Below are 24,653 nucleotides of genomic sequence, written 5' to 3' on the forward strand. Positions count from 1 at the left end.
ATTATTGGTAAGATCCACCCACCAACCTTATGCATATGCAAAAGTAAGTATATGTTTTTATTTCGATATTAATAAATATGACAAAATATAATTATAAAAGTAATAATGCGCTTTTAAAAGGCTATACATCATTTATATGGTGCATAAATCATTTAAAATATAATTTTAATAATAATAATAATTTATGTTACAGACCGTCCCAGTCCACCATTAAAGAAAAGGAAAAAATGACACATACATTTTTCCTTTCTTTATTGGGGGACTGGGACCGAAAAAGTTTGGGGATCCCTAGGCTAAGAGGTATGGACACCTGCCCATCATACCACCATGTGCCCATTCCAAAACCATTGAAATGACCACAGAGCTGGTTTCATCTTTGCTGTTCTACGAGTCTCCAGATTTTGAAGTAGGGCTGTGAGGATTTGTGGTCATTCCACAAAAGACTTATGATCAGGCATTTGGCAGACACCCTTATTCTTGATCATTAAATACAGTTGAATGGGGGTTTATTAGGGCACATACTAATAATGCAATTGGAGCAAAGTGGAAGGTTAGAACTTGGTCGACCATGTCTACATAGATTGCACTCGTTATGACCCTCGCATTGGCTGATTTAGTTCAACTGAATTAAAACTTAGATAACTTATGGCTTTGCTGCAAAAATGATCATCTATGCTCTGTTTTTGATCATATAGTATATATAATTCCTACCTAATGGTGCTTAGAGGTTCCAGGCTATTTAAAAAAACCACTTACTCCAGAATATTCAAGAATGACCACGAACTCTATTGAGAGAAGAACAAACAGAAACAATTCCTAAGTAATAACTGTTTTCATTATCCCATAAGATCCCATTACCCCATAGTACATTGCCAGGACTGACTCTATATTATTGGTCAATGCTGCCCCCTGCCGACACTCGCTGGAACGAGAAAGGTGTAGTATTTCAAAGGGATGGGAAACTTCTTTTACTTCGTCTTGCTAAAAGCTTTAGCTTAAGAATTCCAAAACTTTAAAAAGCAGACTATAGAATCAGAGACTTCCGAAAACTCGACTCCAGAACGACGTTGACAAGCAGATCACAAGAGTTCTAGACCATCAGGAAACACGGGGAAGCAGAAATGAAAAGAAGACACAGTGCACATTCATGGTCCCGGTGGCCTTTATAATAAAAGCTAGTGTATAAAAGAAATCTCTCAGATATTTACATTCACAGAATGAGTGTTTTGATGTTGAACACGCCAACAGGATCAGCACGCATGCAACTGAACACGCTAATAGGCTCAGCAGATAAAACGACACGATAAAACGACAACAAAAAACAACATTTCCATCATGTGGAATGAGCAAATATTTTTGCATAACTCTTATGGAGGGGGGAATTCGAGAACCTTATTTCTCCTACGACTGTATATAGTAAAGTATTGAATGAAGAGTGGGTCGAACTTTATGATCATGAGAGTTTAACAAGGGCTTTCTAAGGTTTGCAGGACAACCAGACCATTATATACCTTGCCAAGATTCCGAATATTATACTGGATATATAACGAATACCGGTCGGGAAATAGAACCAAACCCATTCCTATCTACACTATTTCGAAAATGATTGGAAGCACAGGGTGATTGTTGCTGAAATATACTGCACAGTGCATTGTAGAGAAAGTGCTAGAACATGCACTTTTGACGGTCCCTAATCAATAAAATAAATCGTGTTTATTTTTCTTTGGCCTCCTCGATCCAGAACGCAGATTTACGTTACAAAATGCACTTTCGATTAGAGCGTCGTAATTCCATACACTGCATGCCGTAAGGAAAACATGGCTGGTTCTTCTAGTCCTGGGATTTTGGAACGCTGTGGGATTGTATTGAGTATGTGGAAAGCGGATTTTATAATTGAAATATTTTTAAACACACTGTACACACAAAAACAAAAAAACACAACCATGATGGCAAACATTTCAGAACTCCTCATGACGGATTGCTCGCTCGCAATTCCGAGCCGGAGAGAGCGTCACTGAGGTTAAAAACGCGTCTCCGGCTGGGAGAGATCGCGTTAAATGGTGATGTCATTACGGTGACTGGGCTACATACATACAAACATACATAATACACACACAATGACATCATCGCTTGGCTCTCTTTGAAGGTGGTTCCTCAGCTTTTAAGCCGGCACGGGTCCGAGGTGTTGGAGAGCTCGATTCGCTCTTACGACCCTTTACTGCAGCAGCACCTTGGGAACGAGAGGAACTGAGATAGAAAGAGAAAAACAGAGAGAGAGATAAAGAGAGACAGACATGAGCAAATATTTCAGTTCAAAATGTCCCTCTGTGCTTAACCAATCCAATGCCCCACACAATTATACCCACAGCAGCTCACACACAATCCTACACACATGCCCACAAAATGTCTTCAGATTTTAGCTTTCGAAATCTACAAGCATCCAAGGACGACTAAAATTATTACAGAGACGTACCGTGTGTTTGGAGAGCTCTCTTCTTTCCCGCTCAGTTTGCTCACCGCTCTGGTTGACGGCTTATTCGGCTTATTTCTGCACAAAAAGAAATTCCCATGTTCAAAACTCAAGTCGCCCAAATGAATTGCACATTTTAAAGCTATTAAAAATGTGAGGTTTGTTCAAATGTATCAAATAAAAGGCGCTGAAATACTTCTCAGCCTCTAGCCGAGACGCAGAACGTGTTGTGGCTCTCTTTTTGGTTTCCTCCTCCTCCTGTTTCTCGTCCTCTTCCCCCGTCTCCGTCTCGGCTTCTCTCCTCTCTAAGGCAGCCAAGTGATCAAACAAATAGTGTCACTATCGAGAATCAAACGCGGTAACGCAACCTTGAACCGACTCTCGGTCCTGTCGCACCTGAATCCTCCGCGTTACAAGTGCTCTTTGAGGATCTGCCTCGGCGTGGAGTCTTTTTCGCCGGTTCCTCTTCCTCCTACGACAAAACAAAGCAAACCCGGGGGTCCGTTAAGGGGCCATGAACTAGCCACCGACTCGCATCATGTGAATGCGATGGTCTGCGAATTGGGTGTGTGAGGGAGGAGACAAGAGTCTATGCGTAATCAACTCACAGCCTTCTCTTTAGAGCTCTCTGTGTCTCTGTCCTCCTCTTTTTTCTCCTCTTTGCCTTCCTCTTCTTCCTCAGTCACACTCTCTGATGGAGAGATTTGAACAAAGTAAGACAATGATACACAAACACCTTTTCACAATCACATTAGAAGGTGTGTGTGTGAGATTACCACTATCTTGTCGTGCTCTCTTCACAGGCTCCTCATCCTTCTCCTCAGCTGCAAGTTCCTTCGAGCAGAAAGGCATGGTAGTATCTTACTATCTCTTTTTTTTTTTAATAAAAGAAAGAAACAAAGCATTTCACTCACTTTTCCCTCTTTCTCTGGATCCTCAGCTTGGTCAGACCTCTTTCTCCTCATTGCCGGTTTACCTGCTTTAATAAAAACATTTTATTTACAAATTATCACCCTTTTTTACTCTGGGGGCTTTAATAAGATCCAACAAAGGGGATCAATACCTAGCTATGCAACAAAATAAATACTCAGTACACTTTTAGTAGGGTTTGTGTGGTGAAACCGATGCCATAGAATATGCTGAGAAAGGTATATCATCTACTTTGGTTTATCATCAAGACCGATGCACCAGGGAGGTGTAAACTCACTGACCTGCAGCAGCCGCCTGAACTCCGGAACGCCTTCCTCGGCGCATCTGCACACAAGCACAACATGAACAAATCTCAAACTTAGCTCACCTCTTTAAAAAGGGCATATGTTTAAGACGTTACCTCTTTTTGCTCTACTTCCTCCCCCGTTGCCTCTGTTTCTTCAGGCTTTGATGCTAGGAAACAATGGTAACATTCAGTTCATTTAGATCATGAGCAATTTTCCAGATTCATGGGTCATGTAGAAAAACATGGACAAGTGCTGCGAAGATGCAGAAGACCTGAGCATAGAAAACCTCAATAAATTATTCTTGACGGTTGGTCTGTCTATTAAGCTGTCTGATACTCTGATACATTTACATTTAGAGCATTTGGCAGATGCCTTTATCCAGAGCGACTTATAATTGAGCAACTGAGGGTTAAGGGCCTCGCTCAAGGGCCAAGGAGTGACAACTGGGTGGACCTGAGTTTTAAACTCATGATCTGATTACCTGATATTACTGACATTACACTTGCAAGTGTAAAACTGTATTTTAAAAAATTAGTTTACCAGTTTCCTTGGCTGAAGCTCTCTGACTGGAACGTCGTCCTTTACGGGTCACTCGGCCTTCTAGACGTTCATCCTAAATACAAAATTTAATTTAAATTGTATTTTTGGCTCATGTGTGGGATAACAGAAAAAGAGTCCAAAAGAGCAAAATTACTTGTTGGGCCAAAAATCTACTTACCACTTCTGACACATCGGATTTGTCCTCTTCTTGTCCATCTGACTTTGATGTACTACCTGAAAGAAGGGCACAGAACAGGTTCCGCTTAGATTAATACAATGGTAATGGTGTAAGAAACAGCAAAAATAATTGCATTTGAATAAATGAAACATGCAGGAGTTTTTAACGTACTGGCTTGTTTAATTAATTTCGGGGGTCGTCCTCTCCTTGCTGGCTGCTTCTGTGGCTCCTGGGTTTGCACGTCTTGTGTCTTTGCCACCTGCTGCTGGGCATTTGGGAAATTTGCCTGGGCCTCCGGTGCCTGGGCCTGCGGTGCCTGGGCCTCCTGCATATTTAGCACTTCCTGCAGCGGGGCCTCCTGTGCTGGGGACTTCTTTGCCTTTTGCACCTCCTGCGCCGGGGCCTCCTGGGGCTTAAGAACCTCCTGCACCGGGGCCTCCAGTGGCTTAAGAACCTCCTGTGCCGGGGCCTCCTGTGGCTTAAGCACTTCCTGCGCCGGGGCCTCCTGTGGCTTTAGCACCTCCTGCGCCGGGGCCTCCTGTGGTTTAAGCACCTTCTGCGCCGGGGCCTCTGGTGGATTAAGCATTTCCTGCACCGGGGCCTCCAGTGGCTTAAGAACCTCCTTCACCGGGGCCTCCTGCGGCTTAAGCACCTCCTGCGCCTGGGCCTCCTGTGGCTTAAGCACCTCCTGCACCGGTGCCTCCTTTGCGTTAAGCACCTCCTGCGCCGGGGCCTCCTGTGGCTTAAGCACTTCCTGCGCCGGGGACTCCTGTGGCTTAAGCACCACCTGTGCTATGGCCTCCTGTGGCTTAAGCACCTCCATTGCCGGGGCCTCCTGTGGCTTAAGCACCTCCTGCACCAGGGCCTCCTTTGGCATAAGCACTTCCTGCACCTGAGCCTCCTGCGACTGTGACTCCTGCGCCTTTAGCACTTCCTGTGCCTGGGCTTTCTGCGCCTTTAGCACCTCCAGCAACTGAGCCTCCTTTGATGGTGCCACTTGTGTCTGCGCCTCCTGTATCTGTGCTTCTGTATCCTGACCCTGTGTCTCCTTCTCCTGTATCCAATATTCTTGTGCCTTTGCCTCATGCATTTCAGCCTCCTCCACTTGTGCCTCTTGTTCTTCTGACTCTTGTGTCTGCACATCCTGCTTCTGCCCCTCCTGGTCTGGTGTGTTTTGCTCCTGCCCCTCCTGCTCTGGTATGTTTGGATCCTGCTTCTGCCCCTCCTGCTCTGTTGTGTTTGGCTCCTGCATCCGAAGCTCCTTCTCCTGTGTATTTGGCTCCTGCATCTGGAGCTCCTTCTCCTGTGTATTTGGCTCCTGCATCTGGAGCTCCTTCTCCTGTGTATTTGGCTCCTGCATCTGGAGCTCCTTCTCCTGTATGTTTGGCTCCTGCATCTGGAGCTCCTTCTCCTGTATATTTGGCTCCTGCATCTGGAGCTCCTTCTCCTGTATGTTTGGCTCCTGCCTCTGGATCTCCTTCTCCTGTATGTTTGGCTCCTGCCTCTGGAGCTCCTTCTCCTGTGTGTTTGGCTCCTGCCTCTGGAGCTCCTTCTTCTGTGTGTTTGGCTCCAGCCTCTGGAGCGCCTTCTCCTGTGTGTTTGGCTCCTGCCTCTGGAGCTCATTCTCCTTTGCGTTTTGATCCTGCATCTGGAGCTCCTTCTCCTGTGTGTCTGGTTCCTCCATAAGCGCTTCCTTTTCCTCTATGTTAGGCTCCTGAATCTGAAGCTCCTTCTCCTGTGTGTCTGGTTCCTCCATATGCGCTTCCTTTTCCTCTATGTTAGGCTCCTGAATCTGAAGCTCCTTCTCCTGTGTGTCTGGTTCCTCCATATGTGCTTCCCTTTCCTTTATGTTAGGCTCCTGAATCTGAAGCGCCTTCTCCTGTGTGTCTGGTTCCTCCATATGTGCTTCCCTTTCCTCTATGTTAGGCTCTTGAATCTGAAGCTCCTTCTCCTGTGGGTCTGGCTCCTGCACTTGCACCTCCTGTTCCTCTATGTTTGACTCCTGCATCTGTGCCTCCAGCTCCTCTATGTTTGGCTTCTGCATCTGCACGTCCTGTTCCTCCAAGTTTGGCTCGTGGATCGGGAGCTCCTGCTCCTGTTCTTCCGCCTCGTGTGTTTGAGCCTCCGGTACTTCCTGTGCATTTCCCTCATGTGCATGTGCCTCCTTTATTTGAAGGTCTGATATCTCTTGCACCTGGGACTGTTCTGCATTAACCCCTGGAGCCTGTGCCTCCTGCCCATGGGCATCCTGCCCATTGGTCCCTGCTTTATTCTGCAGCCAAAAAGAAAACTGATTCAGGCCTAGTACAAATACTCCACATTATTTGCTGAGATAAATCTTTTATAAAGTCTGACAAAACAAACAAAAGTTAAACATTTCAGCTGATAAGAATCACACTAATTCTGCCAAATACCATTCACAACATACACCTGCAACATGGCCAAGTTTCAATTTCTCTATACCAGATAAGATATTAATTAATTCACCTCAGACGTCGCCTCCTCCTTAGACAGTATGTCTGTGGCCTTTCCTTCAATGGCTGTGCTGCTTATACCTGGAGGGAAAAAGGGAATCTGTTTGTTGAGAATACAAAACACTGCAAAAATTTCAATAAAAGATTTGGCAAAGATATTGATCTACTACAGAATCCAGAACCATAAGCACAAACATCATAACATTGCGTGATATGACAGGTTTTAGAAAACAGGTTTTAGTGCATTATCTGGGACACTGGATTGGCTGGAGCAGAACATTCAATATTTAACATTCGTGATCTAGAACATTCTACTGTGTTATCTAGATCACAGGCACAAATTGAATAAAAAAACACAACCTTCAGCATGTTCCTCTGCTTCCTCCGGGTCATGAGCAGCAACCTCTTCTGGTGGCTCGATCACATTTGTCTCATCAACCAGGTCTGTGGGCAAAGTCTCCACCTGCTGGCCAGCAACATGTGCATCTTCAGGTACAAAACTCGGCAAAACTCCCTGATCTGGATCCATAGAGAGTAATGTCAGGCTGCTTCCTTCATCTTTATATCTGCATCCTGGATAGAAGTCTCTGCTTCAGAGGTGCCAGTGGAGCTGCTCACAGCTGCAGAAGCGCAAACATCCATTAAAGACAAGAGGGCGTCAGCCTCCGCAGGGATGTTCCGGTGCTGGTCCTGGGTCTCAGAGAGTCTTATAGTGGCCTCCTCCTCATCCTCAGGATCTGGAGTGATGTCGCTTAGGGCGTCATACATGTCGTCAGAAACAGAAGTGCTGTAAACATCAGCAGGAAGCGTGTCTGAACCCTGAGGGACTGCGAGTTCATTTTTTACATTTGAGGGCTGAGCAACCATGAGATCAGACTCTGGAATAGAGTCTGAAGACTCAGGGGCTGGGAGAATGGACACTGGGCTTGAATCTGAGGACTGCAGCCGTGTGTGAGGAGTATCTGGTTCAGGAACAGTTAGATTAGACTCTGAGAAGTTCATGAGCTCAGGCCTTTGCTGTGAATCTGAGGAAATCTGTTGTGGTGGTGGTATAGCAAGATCATACTGTGTAGGTTGACTTTGTAATGATTCAGAATGTGGTGATGCAAGATCAGACTGTACAGCATTGGCTTGTGGTGCTGTAGGTTCAGACTCTGTATCCATGGCTTGTGGGTCTGTGAGATTTGACTCCACGTCTGTGGATTGTAAGGCAGCATGATCAGACTCTGTATCCATAGCTTGTGAGTCTAAAGTTAGATCAGGCTTTCTCAAAGACTTAGAGATGGATTGGTCTGTGGAATCAGACTCTGGTGCAGAATCTAAAGTCTGTAGGTTTGAGACATGACTCACAGGTAAAGACTCCAAGAACTGTGCGGTCCTAACCTCTGATTTAAAAAGAGAATCTGAGACTTGTTGAGTTGTAAGGACAGATGTTGTGAGGGACTTCGGAGCTGGCCGCGTTTGATCGTTTGAAGTCTGAAAATCCATTCCGCCTCCAGTCTCAACTTCATCAGCAATTGCTGACGGAGCAGAGGAACTGGAAGAGAGATCATCTACTTCAGGGGTTCTTTGTTCATTCTCACTGTCTCCACCCTTCTTCTCGAAATCATTTGTCTTTTTCTCACTTGTTTTCTTTGCGCTCTTTGCATCTTTCCCCTTCTCAATTCGGTCCTCCGAGACTCTTCTGTCTTCTTTTATCACTCCCTCCTTCTTCTTTTCCTTGGTGTACTCTGGCTTGATAGGAGCCACTCCGGCTTTACCCTTGGCTTCCTGACTTTGGGCCTTCTTGTCTGTTTTGGTCACCGATGGACTTTGGGATTTTAAGTCATCTCTAGATTTGGATCTTGCTTTTTCTGGCACAGATTTTACCTTTGGACTTGCCTCTGAAGTCTTGGTCCTTGTGTCTGAGCTATATTTATGGGCCTCTAAAGTGGAGCTCTTGTCTTTACTACCAGCCCCCACATCTTTGCCATCTTGCCTGGCCTTGAGCTTCTCTAGAGATTTACCCTCTGGGTGACTTTTTGACCGTTTCAAAATGTCTTTAGGCGGCTTGTCTTTCTTCGAATGAAATCAGAAGCAGTCTCACCCTCAGACCTATCCTCTATGGAGCCAGTGGAATCCAGACGATGCTGCGGTTTTGAGTCCGACTTTCCCAGTGATTTCTCTCCTTTTGTTTTTTCTTTCATAATTTCAGAGGGTATCTTTTCTTTCTTAACATCCTTGGTGTTTCCCTCCTCTAGGGCCGACCCCTCAGTCACAGAAAGCCGTCCCTCCCTTGCCGACGCCGAGCCCTTCTTGTCTCCTTTTACCTTTGACCCTTTCTTCTCTACTTTGTCATCAACTGTAACTTTCACCACGCCTCCCTCCTTCTCCTCTGCAAGATTGTCTCCTCCTTTCTTACTTTCCGGCTTCTGTCTGAACTGACTACGCTCTTTCTCGTTCTCTTTTCGCTCTTTCTCTCTTCGGGCATGCCGCTCATTCTTGCCAACGCCTCGCTGTCTGAGGGCCTCCTCAGTTCCCAGCTCCAGGTCCAGGATGAAGGAGTGGGTACGGTTTTTGTCGAGAATTTTGCGTGGCTCGCTCGAGTCTTCTGAAAGGCTCTTTCTCCTCCGCTGCTCCTCCTCAGACAGCTTCTTAACAGGCTTCTGAGAGATTGCTTTAGACTTCACTGCATCCTACATGGACAATAGTACAATACAGATTATAACTATAACTGAGATCGCGGACTGTAATTTCTTAAACATTAATTTTGCGGCGCATGTACCTTCTATTAAACTGCATGTGGTTGCTAAAGACATTTTCTTTTAAATATATGAGCAAGGTTGCAAACATTTAGTAAATGTTTGCCAAACAATCGCATTCTTCCCAGTGAAGCAGTTACGATCTGCTGGAATAGTGGGCCAGGATTCTTAGAAAGCTTATAATGTTTACCATCACACGAATAATTGGTAGCTTGCAAATACCATTGGGATTTAAAAGGAAGTAACACATTATCTAGACATTTTCTTTCCTACTTGCTGTATTTCCTTTACTATTGTGAATTACGGTTGCAAATTTCCATAGAACTTTCAATGGGAATAAACTGGGAACTTTAATGCTGGTTACTGAGACCCTACCCGCTACATGTACTGTGCATTCCTCTATAATACAGATCATTTCTTGAATCATGCACACAAAATAATGTCCAAAAATGTCCTTTTTTGTGAGTATTCAAAAATATTACATAAATCTATGTTTCAAACATCCTTATTCTGTGTGTGCAAAAAAAATTATACAATTGAAAAAACAAATACACTGAGCAGGCATTTAGGAGAGATGATGATGATAATAATAATAATAATAATATCTTTAAAAAAGGTTACATCCATTCAAGTAAGTTTTGATATCACTTGGGTAAATATATTTAAAAATGGTATTAAAGTGTAACTAGTAAATAACTGCATGTATACAGTAGCCAGCCAGTAAATCAGATCTACTAAATGTAAGCTAGCACATTTTATTGATCATTTTTGAGACTAGCTAGCTCAAGCTGTGATGCTTTCTTCTAACTTCTGCTAGCCAATTTTAGTTACCATACAGGTTTTAAAAAGAAAGTCTCTTATGCTCATTTATTTAATCAACAATACAGAAGCAAACAGTAATTTTGTGAAATATTATATATACACAGTGGTACCTCTGAATATGACTGCCCCCGAATACGTATAATTCAGAATACAAATCGAAAGTCAGTAGTGAAACGAAGTAAAGTGCGTCAAAAAAGAGAATAGTAAGTGATGATAGTCTGCCAGATATCATAGTGGAAGGAGATTCGTCTCCTTCCAAACAATAATTCTCCCTCCTTCTGCTCTGAACGTCATCTCCATCATGCCAGAAATCACTCTTCTCAAAGGTAAAGTACCCAGTAAAGATCATGTTTTCCTCTTTTAGATGTTAAGCCACTATTATTAAATGCTAAATATGAAATAATATGAGTGCATATTGGTTGTATTTTTTTTTTTATATTAATATTTGGGGTCAGTTGGAACAAATTATCCCACTTTACATTATTTCTTATGGGGAAATTCGTATCAGAATACGAATATTTCACATTGCGAATTAAATTCGTATTCTGAGGTAAAGTAAAAAATGTCATTCAAAGTTCCCAAAATTTTAAATTATTTCCCATCCATTCCCAAAAATTCCCCAAAAGTTCCCAGTAAGTTTCTCATTTGGCATATTTCCAAAAGTTTCCGGACATTTGCCCCTTTACAGCCCCACTGTGAACAAGTGAGAAACTTTTGTGTGCAACGTGTAGCACAGAAAGGTGAAAAGATAAAAGATGGAAAAGATTGGAGTGCGATGTAAGAAAAACAGAAAGACAGGAGAGAGAAAAGAGAGAAAGAGGTCGCACCTGGTGGAAAGACAAAAGGCTCACATCTTTCTTTACGGATTCAGCATCTCCGTCGCTCTTCTTCTTGGCAGCCGAGTCGTCTTCTTTCCTGCATTCCAAATACAGTAAAACAGAATGTTGACCTGGTGGACGCACGCAATAACCCCACCCCCCACAAAAAAACCCCACACAGACCGTGAATCTCTTTTCCTTTTTCTGCTGAGTGCCACTTTCTTTTCCAGGACTTTCCTCTCTTTCTGTGCTTCTTTCCTTTGAGGTCTCTGGATTTCCTGCTTTTCCTTTTCTGCTTAGCGGAGGAACGAACACACACACCTCAAATATTTAGATGAATATAATGTAAATAATGATGGAAATGAATCTGGATTAATGCTGACCCTGTAGCTCTGCTTGCGTCGCCTTCTGCCTTCTTTTTTCCTCAAGACGCTCCCGGTTCTGTTGCCGCTTCAGCAATCTTTCCTCTTTGTCTTTCGCCTGGTAACAAAAAAAAAAAAAGGGGGGGGGGGGGAGGAGAAGATAAAACGTTCACCTTCTCACCACTGAGGGAAAGACCTGTGTATTGAGCTACCAAGCCTGAGATATGTTCCCCCTTTCCAGCGTAATGCTGTGTGCCTACTTTACTAGATTAGTTTCCATCTCGAGACCACACGCCCATAGTTGAGAGTGCAACCCTGACCACTCACAGCGGAACGACGTCGCTGCTCCACGGTAACCTCGTCGTCAGAGTCGCTGTAGTAACGCGAGTAAAGGAAAGGCTTGTGAACGTAGCCTTGGCGGGAACCCCGGGGTTTTTTCTCCTTGTTTTCGTCCGAATCGTCTGCTGCTCCTTTCTTCTGAACCTTTTCATCTGCACGTGGAAACGGAACACTGAAAGACCTTCTTATATACGAGGACATTCAATAAATCGACAATCAGAGCCGAGGATTTAAACGCAGCGCTCCTTAATGAGTACCTTCTGAGGTGATCTCTCCTTCCTCGGTGGTATCGGAAGGAGGCTCCTCGTCCTCGCTGTCGTCTTCAAAGACGAAAGGTCGCTCGTGTGGACCGAACTCACCGTGATGTCGCTCAGACCCTCTAGATCCGAATCTTCCAGGGAGTATTCTGTAGCAACACGGAGGAGCAAATAGAATCCGAGACTATTAACCAGTATATCACATATGTAAATCCTACACTGAAGGTGCAGCGACTGCACTACACATCTGGGCAAGAAGACAGCAACATCTGGGATTTTGATGAATAGATAATTTAAAAAAACTGTAAAATCAATATGCCACTCAATATCATTTTAGTATTGAATAACCTAAAAAATATTATTCTATACAAGACACATTAAAGGTGTGTCAAAAGTATTGGGACACCCGACTTTTCCACCCATATTTGGCACCTCCCCAAAACTGTTCCTACAAACTTTCTTTGAACTTTAAACTCTTTAGAACTTCTCTTTGAACTACGAGACTCAAACCTGTTCCAGCATAAGCCAGCTCCATGAAGATATGCTTTACATGGGTTGGAGTGGAAGATCTTCCAGCTATAGAGCTCCAACCCTATAAAACACCTTTGGGATGAATGTGAACGTTGACTGCATCCCTCAAGCCTACATCAATACCCGATTTTACTAACACCCTCGTGGTTGAATGAGCACAAAATCTCCACAAAATCTAGTGGAACATCTTCCCAGAAGAGTGGAGGCCATTATATCTGCGAATGGGGACTAAATATGGAACGGGATGTTCAGAAAAACACATCTTATGCTCAGGTGTCCACAAACATTTGCTCATATAGTTTAGAGAAGGGGGAAAAAACTAAACAAATCAACAAACAAATGATATATACATATATAGACATCTAAAGATAATGCAATGCTCAGCTACCTTCTTTCAGTCGTTCTCTCGCTTTCTGGAGGATATGAAGTTTGTCGGCGCTGCTCTCCTCCTTGTTCTTCCCCGAGCCTTTCTTATCTTTCGTGTCCTCTCCTTTCTCTTTATCCTCTTCCCCTTTCTTTTCCTTCTCCTCCCCTTTTTCTTCTTCTTGTTCCTCTTTCTTGACCTCCACAGGCACCTCCATCTGTTGGCCAACCTCCGTCGCCTCTTTCGGTCTCTCCTCATCCTCCTCTAGCTCTTTGCTCGTTGTCTCCTCTTTGTTCCCCTCGAGCTTCTCGTCCTGCTCTTCCACCTCCTTTGTTCTTTCTGGCTCGGTCTCGTCCTCTACCAGGCACATATCTTCCTCTCCTTCGTCCTGTGCCATTATCACTGAGGGATCTTGACTTTGAGAGGGGGCGGCGTCAAAGACTGGAGCCGAGGGGATCACTGATGAGGGGGGAGAGACAATATACATGCATCAAGCTAAAAGAGAAAAATAGCACAAGACAGAAGGAAGGAAGGAAGGAAGGAAGGAAGGAAGGAAGGAAAAGGAAGACAGGAAGGAGATGAGGCGAGATCGGAACTGCGTGAGCTCCATTACCTGGAGACGACAGATAAGCCTCCTGGTTTTCCAAAATCTGTGTGAGGGCGTGTGTAGGCTCCTCCTCCTCTACATGGTTGCCCGGAGACAGGAACTGACGGACGACACGTTCCACCTGTGGCCGAAAGGTGTGTTGAACCTTGGGGTCGACGACCTGCGCTACAATCCGATCGACGCCCTGCTCCAGCAAGCCTGACCTGCAACAAACAACATTAAACAACATGGTGAATCAGTATGATCCTCATTCATCCGCTACAGTACAGACGTGTCATCTCGGTTACAGTACAGACGTGTCATCTCGGTTACAGTACAGACGTGTCATCTCGGTTACAGTACAGACGTGTCATCTCGGTTACAGTACAGACGTGTCATCTCGCGTCTCAGTTACAGTACAGACGTGTCATCTCGGTTACAGTACAGATGTGTCATCTCGCGTCTCAGTTACAGTACAGACGTGTCATCTCGCGTCTCGGTTACAGTACAGATGTGTCATCTCGCGTCTCAGTTACAGTACAGACGTGTCGTCTCGGTTACAGTACAGACGTGTCATCTCGCGTCTCGGTTACAGTACAGACGTGTCGTCTCGGTAACAGTACAGACATGTCATCTCGGTAACAGTACAGACGTGTCATCTCGGTTACAGTACAGACTCGCTGTTTTGGTTGCAGTACAGACGTGTCGTCGCGGTTACAGTACAGACTCGCTGTTTTGGTGGCAGTACAGACCTGTTGTCTCCGTTACAGTACAGACGTGTCGTCTCGGTTACAGTACATTTTGGTTATAGTAAAGAAGTCTTTTCTCGTTAATAGCGCAGACATCTCGTCTCGGTAACAGCACAGACGTCTCGGTAACAGTACAGACGTGTCGTCTCGGTAACAGTACAGACGTGTCGTCTCGGTAACAGTACAGACGTGTCGCCTCGGTTACAGTACAGACGTGTCGCCTCAGTTACAGTACAGACGTGTCGTCTCGGTTACAGTACAAACTCGCTGTTTTGGTTACAGTACAGACGTGTCGTCTCGGTTATAGTACAGACGTGTCGTCTCGGTTACAGTACAGACGTGTCGTCTCGGTTACAGTACAGACGTGTCGTCTCGGTTACAGTACAGACTCGCTGTTTTGGTTACAGTACAGACTCGCTGTTTTGGTTACAGTACAGACGTGTTGTCTCAGTTAGAGTACAGACGTGTCGTCTCGGTAACAGTACAGACTCGCTGTTTTGGTTACAGTACAGACGTGTTGTCTCGGTTACAGTACAGACGTGTCGTCTCGGTTACAGTACAGGCGTGTCATCTCGCGTCTCAGTTACAGTACAGACGTGTCATCTCGGTTACAGTACAGACTCGCTGTTTTGGTTGCAGTACAGACGTGTCGTCGCGGTTACAGTACAGACTCGCTGTTTTGGTGGCAGTACAGACCTGTTGTCTCCGTTACAGTACAGACGTGTCGTCTCGGTTACAGTACATTTTGGTTATAGTAAAGAAGTCTTTTCTCGTTAATAGCGCAGACATCTCGTCTCGGTAACAGCACAGACGTCTCGGTAACAGTACAGACGTGTCGTCTCGGTAACAGTACAGACGTGTCGTCTCGGTAACAGTACAGACGTGTCGTCTCGGTTACAGTACAGACGTGTCGCCTCAGTTACAGTACAGACGTGTCGTCTCGGTTACAGTACAAACTCGCTGTTTTGGTTACAGTACAGACGTGTCGTCTCGGTTATAGTACAGACGTGTCGTCTCGGTTACAGTACAGACGTGTCGTCTCGGTTACAGTACAGACGTGTCGTCTCGGTTACAGTACAGACTCGCTGTTTTGGTTACAGTACAGACTCGCTGTTTTGGTTACAGTACAGACGTGTTGTCTCAGTTAGAGTACAGACGTGTCGTCTCGGTAACAGTACAGACTCGCTGTTTTGGTTACAGTACAGACGTGTTGTCTCGGTTACAGTACAGACGTGTCGTCTCGGTTACAGTACAGACGTGTCGTCTCGGTTACAGTACAGACGTGTCGTCTCGGTTACAGTACAGACTCGCTGTTTTGGTTGCAGTACATACGTGTTGTCTCAGTTACAGTACAGACTCGCTGTTTTGGTTGCAGTACATACGTGTTGTCTCAGGTACAGTACAGATGTGTCGTCTCGGTTACAGTACATTTTGGTTATAGTACAGAAGTCTTGTCTCGCTAATAGTGCAGACGCCTCGTCTCAGTAACAGCGCAGACGTCTCGGTAACAGTACTAATGATTTGTTAAAGTAACAGTACACTCGTCTGGGAAAATGGACAAATCTAGGATGACGCTAATCGACCGACAGTCCAGTCTGGGTCGGATGATACGTACTGGAGCACGAGTTGCCTGATGCTGTTCCTCAGCTGGTTCTTGTTTAGTTGAGGACTCCATGTGTGGTTGGACAGGTGATTAGACACAAAGTTGTCCACTCGCTGTCTCAAGTGCAAGTACGCAGGCTGGAACAGATTCACAGAAAACGTCATCAAGCATCACTTTATCAGCAACACATGCACAGACTGTCGAAAGGGAACTAGAGTAACTGCTCTTTACAGCCGTGCTGAGCTGAAAAGCACCGCAACACACACACACATTGCAATGAGTAGACCGCCTGTAACTGCACGAGACCACATCAGATTCGGGTTTTAGCTGAGAGAAGTAAAAGGAGTAATGCTACTGTATCCCTTTCACTTCAAACCTCGGTGTGTTGTGCCTTTCGGAGATGCTTTTCTGCTCAGCACAGTTGGAAAGAGTGTTTTTTTGAGCGACTCTATTCCTCTTATTGACCATACTGGCAGCTCTGGTTCCACCTCTAATTTGCAATCTGCAAATATTGCTGCCAAAACAGTCCTGACACATCGAACATTAACAGCATGATCTTCTCGAGCAGTTTGAGCTACAGGAGCTCGTCTGTTGGATCGGACCACACGGACCAGCCTTCGCTCAACACGACCCTGTCGCCGGTTCACCACTGTTTCTTCCTTGGACCACTGCAGACCAGGAACATTTCACAAGAGCTGCGGTTTTTGAAGATGCTCCGACCCAGTCGTCTAGACGTCACAATTTGTCAAACTCAAATCCTTACGCTTGCCCATTTTTCTTGCTTCCAACACGTCAACTTTGAAAACAAAATGTTGACTTGCTGGCTAACTATTATACATACCACCCACTAACAGGTGCCACGATGAAGAGATAATCAGTGTTATTCACTTCATCGCTCAATGTTATAATGTCATATGCCTGATCAGTGTATATTCTGCACTGAGGAAGAACAACAATGGATTATTGAGTTTGTCAGGAATGACATGAAGAGACTGAGTGACGGATTTGAGAAGAATTGATGCTGTTTTGCAGGTACGGGGTCATCACACCAAATGTTGATTTGATTTCGATCTCTCATCCGTTCATTCACTTTCCATTGTATTCATTCTAAATTGTGACATTAGCCGGTTAGCTTAGCACAAACAACCAACCTCCTTACCTTTGTATCGACATCCGCCAAACAGTCCCTCCTGAACTGGTCAAAAAGTCCCTGTGTTTTTAAATGATTCACGATCATGGCGACCAACTGGGGGTCACCCGGGGGTAAACCCGCCATCCGGGCTGTTATAATTATACAATAATAAGAAATATAATAATATCCGGTGGATTCGCGCTGAGCTTCAACGCCTGTGTGTAAGGAACTATTTTGATTTCGGTGGAGAACGTGAATGAACCGGATGTCGCTCGTTGACACAGGAAGTAAAACTCACGACACGCTTTTTAAAAGAAAAGCACAAACACACAAAAACAATTATTTTTTTATTTATTTTTATTTGTAACATATGAAAATTTTATCAAAAATTTCCCTTCAAGATTTTCTTAAGTACACAGTAATAAATAAATAAAGATACATTTCATAATATGTTCACTCCCCCCCCCATGTGGTTTAGTTTTTGTTCTTTTTTTTTATTATTTTTTGAACATATTAATGACTTTCTATCATTATTGTTATTGTCATTCATAAAACAAGACCTAATAACTAAACTTTATCAGATTTACTACCTTATATTTTAATATTTTGTCCATCAATGTGTGTTAAATTATCGTATATCAATTGTCTATTCTCTTCATTTCATGGAGTCTTTTTACAGTGGGGTTTCTATCCGGTCAGATCTCAGCCGTCGCATCACGTAGTGCCGGGGACAATCCATTGGCTTTTGGTAGCTTTGCGGCTAATCGATCTGTACCGAAAACACAATTCGTATGTGTGCAAATGCGTCTACTTCCTGTCTGAAGTATGTCGAAACAATTTACGGTTTTGTGTATTTACAATACTGGTTGACTCTCCCTGATCCGTACCAGAAACAGTTCTTTACTAGTGGTTCTCTAGATATAAATAAAAATTTTCTGTGAAGTAGACGCATTTGCGCAACATCTTCTTCCTCTTCTTTCAGCTTCTCCCATTAGGGGGCGCCACAGCAGATCATCTGTCTCCATACTCCGCTGTCCTCTACATCTGCCTCTTTCAACTCAGCTACCTGCATGTCTTCCCTCACCACATCCATAAACCTCCTCCTTGGCCTTCCTTTTTCCTCAATCCTTCCTCAATCCAATTTATTAGCTGTTTTTTGATAATGGCTGACCAAGAAGAAACTGATTTGGTCACAGATACATTTACAAGACAGACATTTCAAGAAAAGCTGGGCATTGTAAGGAAAGGTCCAAAACAGCGCCAAAATTTTTCATGAACCATTAATAATTTTGGGTTCTCGTTCCTGTAGAATTTACACAACACACAATTTGCCTTGCTTTTAAATCCCCAGGAAAAACCGCTGCATGGAAAAACATGCAAGGAAATTGATGCTTTCTGCTAGAGATGATGTATGCAGATGCAGCTGTGGCTACAGTGAAAGGAGACTTGTTGAATTGTGTTCATTGTTTCTTGCTTTAGTAATGACATTCATTTTCGCTGTGTTGCAGCGATCTGTCATGCTGCGTTTCTCTATAATATTGATGGTTTCTAAAGCCGTGGCGTCATAATGATGGTATTAAGAGGTGGATTGAGTCAGACAGGACACACACTGAAAGCCTATGTGAGAAATCTATGGCCTGCAACTGACAAAACTATTGGCTTACAAATATTCTCTTCTTTTGAAAGTTCTTTTGTAAACTTGTTTGTATACATTTTGGTCTTTTTATTTAATAAAACATAATAGAATGTAAAACAACACATTTATAAATTTTTGAATGACAGTATATAACTCAAACAATAGATACGAATAGTATACAAGTAATTCCTTTGTGACACACAGCGCCCTCTGCCGTTTGAAATTATTTAACGCATTTAAATAAACAACCCCTAATGGGAGAAGCCGAAAGTTTATATATATATTAACAAAAAATACAATAGGGGCTACGAAATCTTTAGATGTTTTATTAAGTATATGTTTATTTGTAATACAGTGATCTTTGTGACTGATATGAGAATACTGAATTAGGTAGAGTACACAAGAAAAAGTTATTGGCAGCGGTGGGATTCGAACCCACGCCCCCGAAGAGACTGGAGCCTTAATCCAGCGCCTTAGACCGCTCGGCCACGCTACCTGTAGAACCCACTGTGGAATCTGCTTCTAAATAACTAGATACTACCAGTTTTTTTAATTTTCATAAGCTTCTACAAGTGTTATCGTCACCTCACAATATTTTGGGTGAAAATCAATGAACTTCTTTCCAAAGGTGTCCACAGTTAATTTTCTATTTCTTTAGACATTTCTGACAATCTGCATAAATAGAATAAATAATAAAAAATTAAATAATGCAATGAGATCATTTCCCATATTTTCAATTGTTACAGGTTCATTACCTATAAATATTTCACATTAAAAGGCAAAACTCCACATGGATTTTGAAAATGAGTCAAATTTTGACATTTCTGTATATGAAGAACCTGAGAGATGATGTTAGCAGACTGTCACAATCCCACAGCCAAACATGGAGATGGCAGCTTAATGGTTTGGGGTCGTTTTTGGAGCGAAAAAGGTTGGAGACTTATTCATGGATTACTGAACCAACATGGCAACCATTCCATGCTTCCACACCACGCAAGCGAACAATGGGCCTAAGCAAACATCTAAACTCTGTAAGGGTTATTTAGAGAGCAAACAACATAAAGAGCGGCCCAGTTACCGCACCTACATCCTATTGAACTGGATCTCAAGATCAGAAAGAACAGATCTCCAACTAGTGACAGTTTTGGAGGCATGTATTTTAGCTGATTTTATGAGCGTCTACAGCTGTTATTCCTGCTAAGGGAGGATTTTTCATTGTAAATTAAGTGAAACATCTGGACATTTGTTTGGTCAACTAACCTCTTCAGTTACATGACCTAGTTTTTATTTTGCCATAGAAACCAAACGAACACGTATCTCTCTAAAGGACGAGGTGTTTTGACCGAGATTTGGATGAACCTCACTTTGAGGAAAAGGGTAACTTGTCTAGCATGCATTTTCAAGAACACAAGAACAATCAGTGCCACTCGGATAAGAATGGGTTCCTCCCTCGTATCAACTCATTCACCACTGGTTTGCTCATTAGGGATAAATTAATAAGAAACACGCTTATAGGAAGCCGAGTTGAAGGCAAAAGTTAGATCAAAAGTAAAAACTTATAAAATGTAAGGAACTAAACAAATGAAGCCGAACTGAAGACAAAAGTTAAAATAAATAAATAAATTAAAAAAAAACGTATGAAACAGCAGAGTACGCATTTGTTAAGTAATCCACGAGGTTTTTATTCAAACATCAAAAGGTGGTCATTGTGAAACTGGTTCCATGTAGTTTGGCCACAAAGTCCATAAAAGCTCTACACACACAAAAGGTACAAACAACAGTGTATAAAAGTACAGACAAAACAGTACACATACATGTTACCACCAAGGTAAAAAAAAAAAAAACAACCAACCAAAAATATCCAGATATTAGCATCTCTCTGGCACGCTGTTAATATACTTTGGTGCCTTTTCATTGATGGATGGAGCAGTAAGAACGTGACAAACAGCAGACACCAACTAGCGGCGTGTGCCAAGTGCATCTCAATATAATATAAAATGGTCAATGAGTGCAGATACAAGGAAAGGCTTATAAATACACTGACCATGCTGAAGCCACACGTGCTTGGATCGACCCCCTCCACCTATTTACACTGAAAGACAGAATGTTGCCAAATCTTACGAAAAAAAAAAAACCCTCATCTGCATCAGTGTATTCATTAAATACTTTTTTATTGAAGAGATTAAAAGCATAGTGTGGGAATGAAGGCTAGTGTGAAGGAGTGGGTTTGGGCTGACAGACAGGAGGCAAGACTCGTCGCGAGTTGGTCTTCACCCACGGGTGCTCTATGACGCTCTTCAGAGGCAGACGCATGGAGGGGCTGTGTCGCAGCAGCTTGGAGATCAGATCCCGGGCGCCTTCTGAAACCATTTTGGGAAACTGGAGATCCACCTGCGAAACGCAAACTCGAGGTTAAAGTCGTGGTTCGGGGCATTTGATTTGAAAATGATTAAAAAAAAAGCGGAGTCGTACCTTGGTGATGCGTTTGTACGTTTCCGAATGGCTGGCCGTCTCGAAAGGAGGATTCCCCACCAGACACTCGTAGCACAGCACGCCGATGCACCACAGATCCACCTTCTCGTCGTGAGAGTGCCCTTCGATCATCTCGGGAGGAAGATAATCCAGAGTGCCGCACATGGTGCGTCGTCTGCACACACAATCACCGTACACAATGCTTACGCCGTGCATCAACCAACGTCTCGAAGAAAGTTTTCGACAGATATTTTGATCTACCGTAGCGACGGCGCATGGACGGACCAGCCGAAGTCGGCGATCTTGAGCTCTCCTCTGAAGCCCAGCAGCAGATTCTCCGGCTTGATATCGCGATGGATCACTTTCTTCTCGTGGCAGTACTGAAGAGCATCCGCGACCTCCTCCATGAACTGCGCAGACACGCAACACAAATGTTTCAAAAATAGCTACGTGCTGCGAGCGAATGAAGCGTTAAAAGGAATGGAATCTGACCGTGGCCGTGCGCTGATCACTGAAGCGGCCGCAGCGCTGCAGCTCTTTGTACATCTCTCCGCGCGGCGCGTATTCCAGGACGAGGAACACGCGCGATGAATCGTGGAAGTAGTTGTAGAAACGCAGGATGTTCGGGTGCCTACGTGCAAGAAGAAAGGAGAAGAAGAATGATACACTATTTTTCCACAAGTATTGGGTCACCTGGTCATATGTGATTTTGGAGCATCGCATTTCACATTTAGTCCCAATTTGCTCTTATAATTCCCTCCATTCTTCTAGGAAGATGTTCCACTAGATGTTGGAGCGTGCTTATGGATATTTGTGTTCATCAGCCTCAAGGGTATTAATAAAGGCGGGCACTGGTGTGTAGATAAGGAGACCTGGGGTGCAGTCAGCGTTCACATTTATCTCAAAGGTGTTCAGTAGGGATGAGATGAAGCATGTAAACCAGATCTTCAAGGAGCTCACAACAGTTGTGAAAAGAACCACATATCACAGAAAAGGTCAGGTGACCCAATACTTTTGTCAATATGCACATCGAAATCGGATCAACGTCGCATGCAGGGATTTCATGAAGCTGCTTTCCCCTGACCGCTTTTAACTTCAGCTGAATGATTATTTTAAATGAAAGAACAACAGCTACCTGAGGTGGGACTGGATTTCGATCTCTCTCCTGAGCTGGTGCTCCACTCCTTCCTTTTCCATCTGGGATTTAAAGAGCACCTTCAACGCCACGATAACCTTCAGCTTCTTCTCCCGAGCCAAATACACGTTCCCGAACTTGCCTTTTCCAAGCGGCCGACCAATATCAAAGTCCTTAATCGAGAACTTCCTGGGGGGGGGAACACAAATTTATACCATAGACAACAAATTCATAAAATAATAAATGAACCCCTTTAGAATCGACCAGGTAACAGCCATTAGAGCAGTGAAAACGAAGATCTAAACAGGCGGACTCTGGCATGGCTTTATTGGAATGAAGACCCGCACCTTTGTCTAACATAAAAAACTGGACCCTCCTGCATTAGAGGAACCCAAAATAACACCAGGCTCAGTTTCTAGGGGCTTCTAGAAGAGATGGATATACTTTACTGATCCTCTGAGGGAAATTATGGCATTATGAAATCAGCAAGTTGCACAAATACAAAAAATAATAATAATCTAGCATTCATGATTTGCACTTTTGTTACAGCCTCATCCAACTCTTTCCGCAAGCTTTTGCGCAAATTAGGCACAGATGTGCTGATACTCCACATCTGCTTTCTATAGATTCATTTTCAGATCCATGATCAGCCACCTGAAGGAGCACATGGTTGCTGACATATTTATTACAACTTATACCCAGATGCAGAACTTACTTCTGTGAACTGGGTTTCACTGGGACTCGGCCAGGACCAGCACCTTGAGGAAAAATAAATAAATAAATATCATTCAGAGCTCTAGCACTGTGTTGTATGGTTTCTTCCATGGAAATCAGGATTACCAATGACAGCGCCGGGGTTCATCTCGTCTCTATACGGTCCGACTGTCTGTCGAAAGCAAACAGAGAACAATTGAACCCTTCGGACGAAGTCATTTTCCAACAACTGCTGCATCATCATAAGTCATAATAAAGGCTCAGGTGAGGAAATTCACACGAACAGAAAAAGATGATTCTTCTGCATACAAAAGCTGTATCAAACCTGATCTAATGCTCAGTGTGTATATACACGTTATGCTTATATATCAAGCTGCTGGGCCCTTGAGGAAGGCCCTTAACCCCAGGATGATCCCCCAAATATAAATAGTGCCTTGTTGGTATCATTTTTTAATAAAAAAGCATCCCTGCACCTTTGGACTGATGGAATATTTGCAGTTTTACATACCGTCCACAAACTGTACAGTCATTGTCTATCTATATTTTATTCATTTATTTTATTTATTATATCTTTATACAACAAGTACACAAAGACTAATGACTGAGCAGCAGCCAGACCCACCTCCAGTCCCTATTCTCCTTGCTTTGCTCTTACCTGTGTAAGGAGGCTTCTGGGCTCACGGTTCTCCTTATTCTAGACAGAAAAAACACACATAAAATACGAAATCAACGCGCTCAATATGAACCACATCCACAATAACGCTGTTTCCCTTCCGCCATTTTGTAACGTCTCCGTTTAAATCCCTAAACAACAAGGATTATTCCCGCTTCCACAATAACCCGAGACGCGACTCATCACTCTGTTAATATTAATATCGCAATTAATTACCTGCATGTTCCCAAAAAGTTATTTAAAAGTAAAACTTAAAAATAAAAATGTATTTTCTCGATATAGCGGCACCACTTTCTCTCGACTAGCGTCTGTGTTCTTCCTCGGACAAACCGCCAACAGGTTCAAAACCAACGACGTCACTTCCGGCTGTCTGTGATTGGCTGGTGTACTTCCTGGTAAAATAAATCGCAATCCGATCGTCAGTGTACATATAAAACATTACATTTATATATTTTATAAAATATAATATATATAAAAATTGGTATTGCTGTGTTAAGATAAATTGATTATATTTATACTTTATTAAATTTGCATAAATTATTATTGTATTAAACACATTAAAAAAGATATGAGATATTTAAAAATAATAAGATATTAAAAAAATATGTTTGCTTAAATATATATACTGAAGTAAAAAAAAAAATAATTACTTAATAAATGAATTCAGCAGATTTGATAGATATTTGGCAAGTGCGTTTTTATTAAATTTTTATTTGTGTTATTTAATTTGTGTGGGAACTGTGCTAATTAATATTTAAAATACCACTATTAATAATAATATTGCAAATACTGCTATGATTACTTAAATAATAACAATAATAATAATTATTATAATTATAA

General features: G+C 43.1%; 2 protein-coding genes and 1 non-coding gene across 3 annotated transcripts; all 3 read right to left on the bottom strand.

Moving 5' to 3' along the window:
* Positions 1 to 1,144: 1,144 nt before the first annotated feature.
* LOC124397198 (biorientation of chromosomes in cell division protein 1-like 1) lies at positions 1,145 to 24,204 on the bottom strand. The gene is made up of 36 exons (XM_046866728.1): positions 24,030 to 24,204; positions 23,796 to 23,834; positions 23,267 to 23,312; positions 23,142 to 23,184; positions 22,427 to 22,615; positions 21,784 to 21,922; positions 21,553 to 21,701; positions 21,292 to 21,466; positions 21,029 to 21,210; positions 19,173 to 19,186; positions 17,211 to 17,332; positions 16,064 to 16,188; positions 13,727 to 13,923; positions 13,138 to 13,572; positions 12,935 to 12,977; positions 12,219 to 12,367; positions 11,950 to 12,113; positions 11,644 to 11,740; positions 11,444 to 11,555; positions 11,270 to 11,357; positions 9,096 to 9,554; positions 7,529 to 8,937; positions 7,240 to 7,469; positions 6,893 to 6,960; positions 4,577 to 6,677; positions 4,406 to 4,461; positions 4,228 to 4,300; positions 3,801 to 3,853; positions 3,682 to 3,724; positions 3,385 to 3,449; positions 3,247 to 3,304; positions 3,079 to 3,161; positions 2,867 to 2,942; positions 2,667 to 2,775; positions 2,474 to 2,548; positions 1,145 to 2,247 (listed from the first exon to the last, which is right to left on the bottom strand). The coding sequence occupies exons 1-36, from the start codon at positions 24,033 to 24,035 to the stop codon at positions 2,124 to 2,126; spliced, it is 7,596 nt and encodes a 2,531-aa protein (XP_046722684.1). The 5' UTR covers positions 24,036 to 24,204; the 3' UTR covers positions 1,145 to 2,123.
* Positions 11,644 to 17,439, bottom strand: LOC124396708 (biorientation of chromosomes in cell division protein 1-like 1). The gene is made up of 7 exons (XM_046865940.1): positions 17,211 to 17,439; positions 16,064 to 16,188; positions 13,727 to 13,923; positions 13,138 to 13,572; positions 12,219 to 12,367; positions 11,950 to 12,113; positions 11,644 to 11,740 (listed from the first exon to the last, which is right to left on the bottom strand). Exons 1-7 carry the CDS (start codon positions 17,325 to 17,327, stop codon positions 11,713 to 11,715), a joined length of 1,215 nt encoding a protein of 404 aa, XP_046721896.1. The 5' UTR covers positions 17,328 to 17,439; the 3' UTR covers positions 11,644 to 11,712.
* On the bottom strand, positions 19,234 to 19,315 carry trnal-aag. Its single transcript has one exon. It is a non-coding gene; the product is annotated as a tRNA-Leu (tRNA).
* Positions 24,205 to 24,653: the final 449 nt, after the last annotated feature.

Source organism: Silurus meridionalis, chromosome 14 (genome assembly GCF_014805685.1).
Source record: "Silurus meridionalis isolate SWU-2019-XX chromosome 14, ASM1480568v1, whole genome shotgun sequence".
Taxonomy (NCBI): domain Eukaryota; kingdom Metazoa; phylum Chordata; class Actinopteri; order Siluriformes; family Siluridae; genus Silurus; species Silurus meridionalis.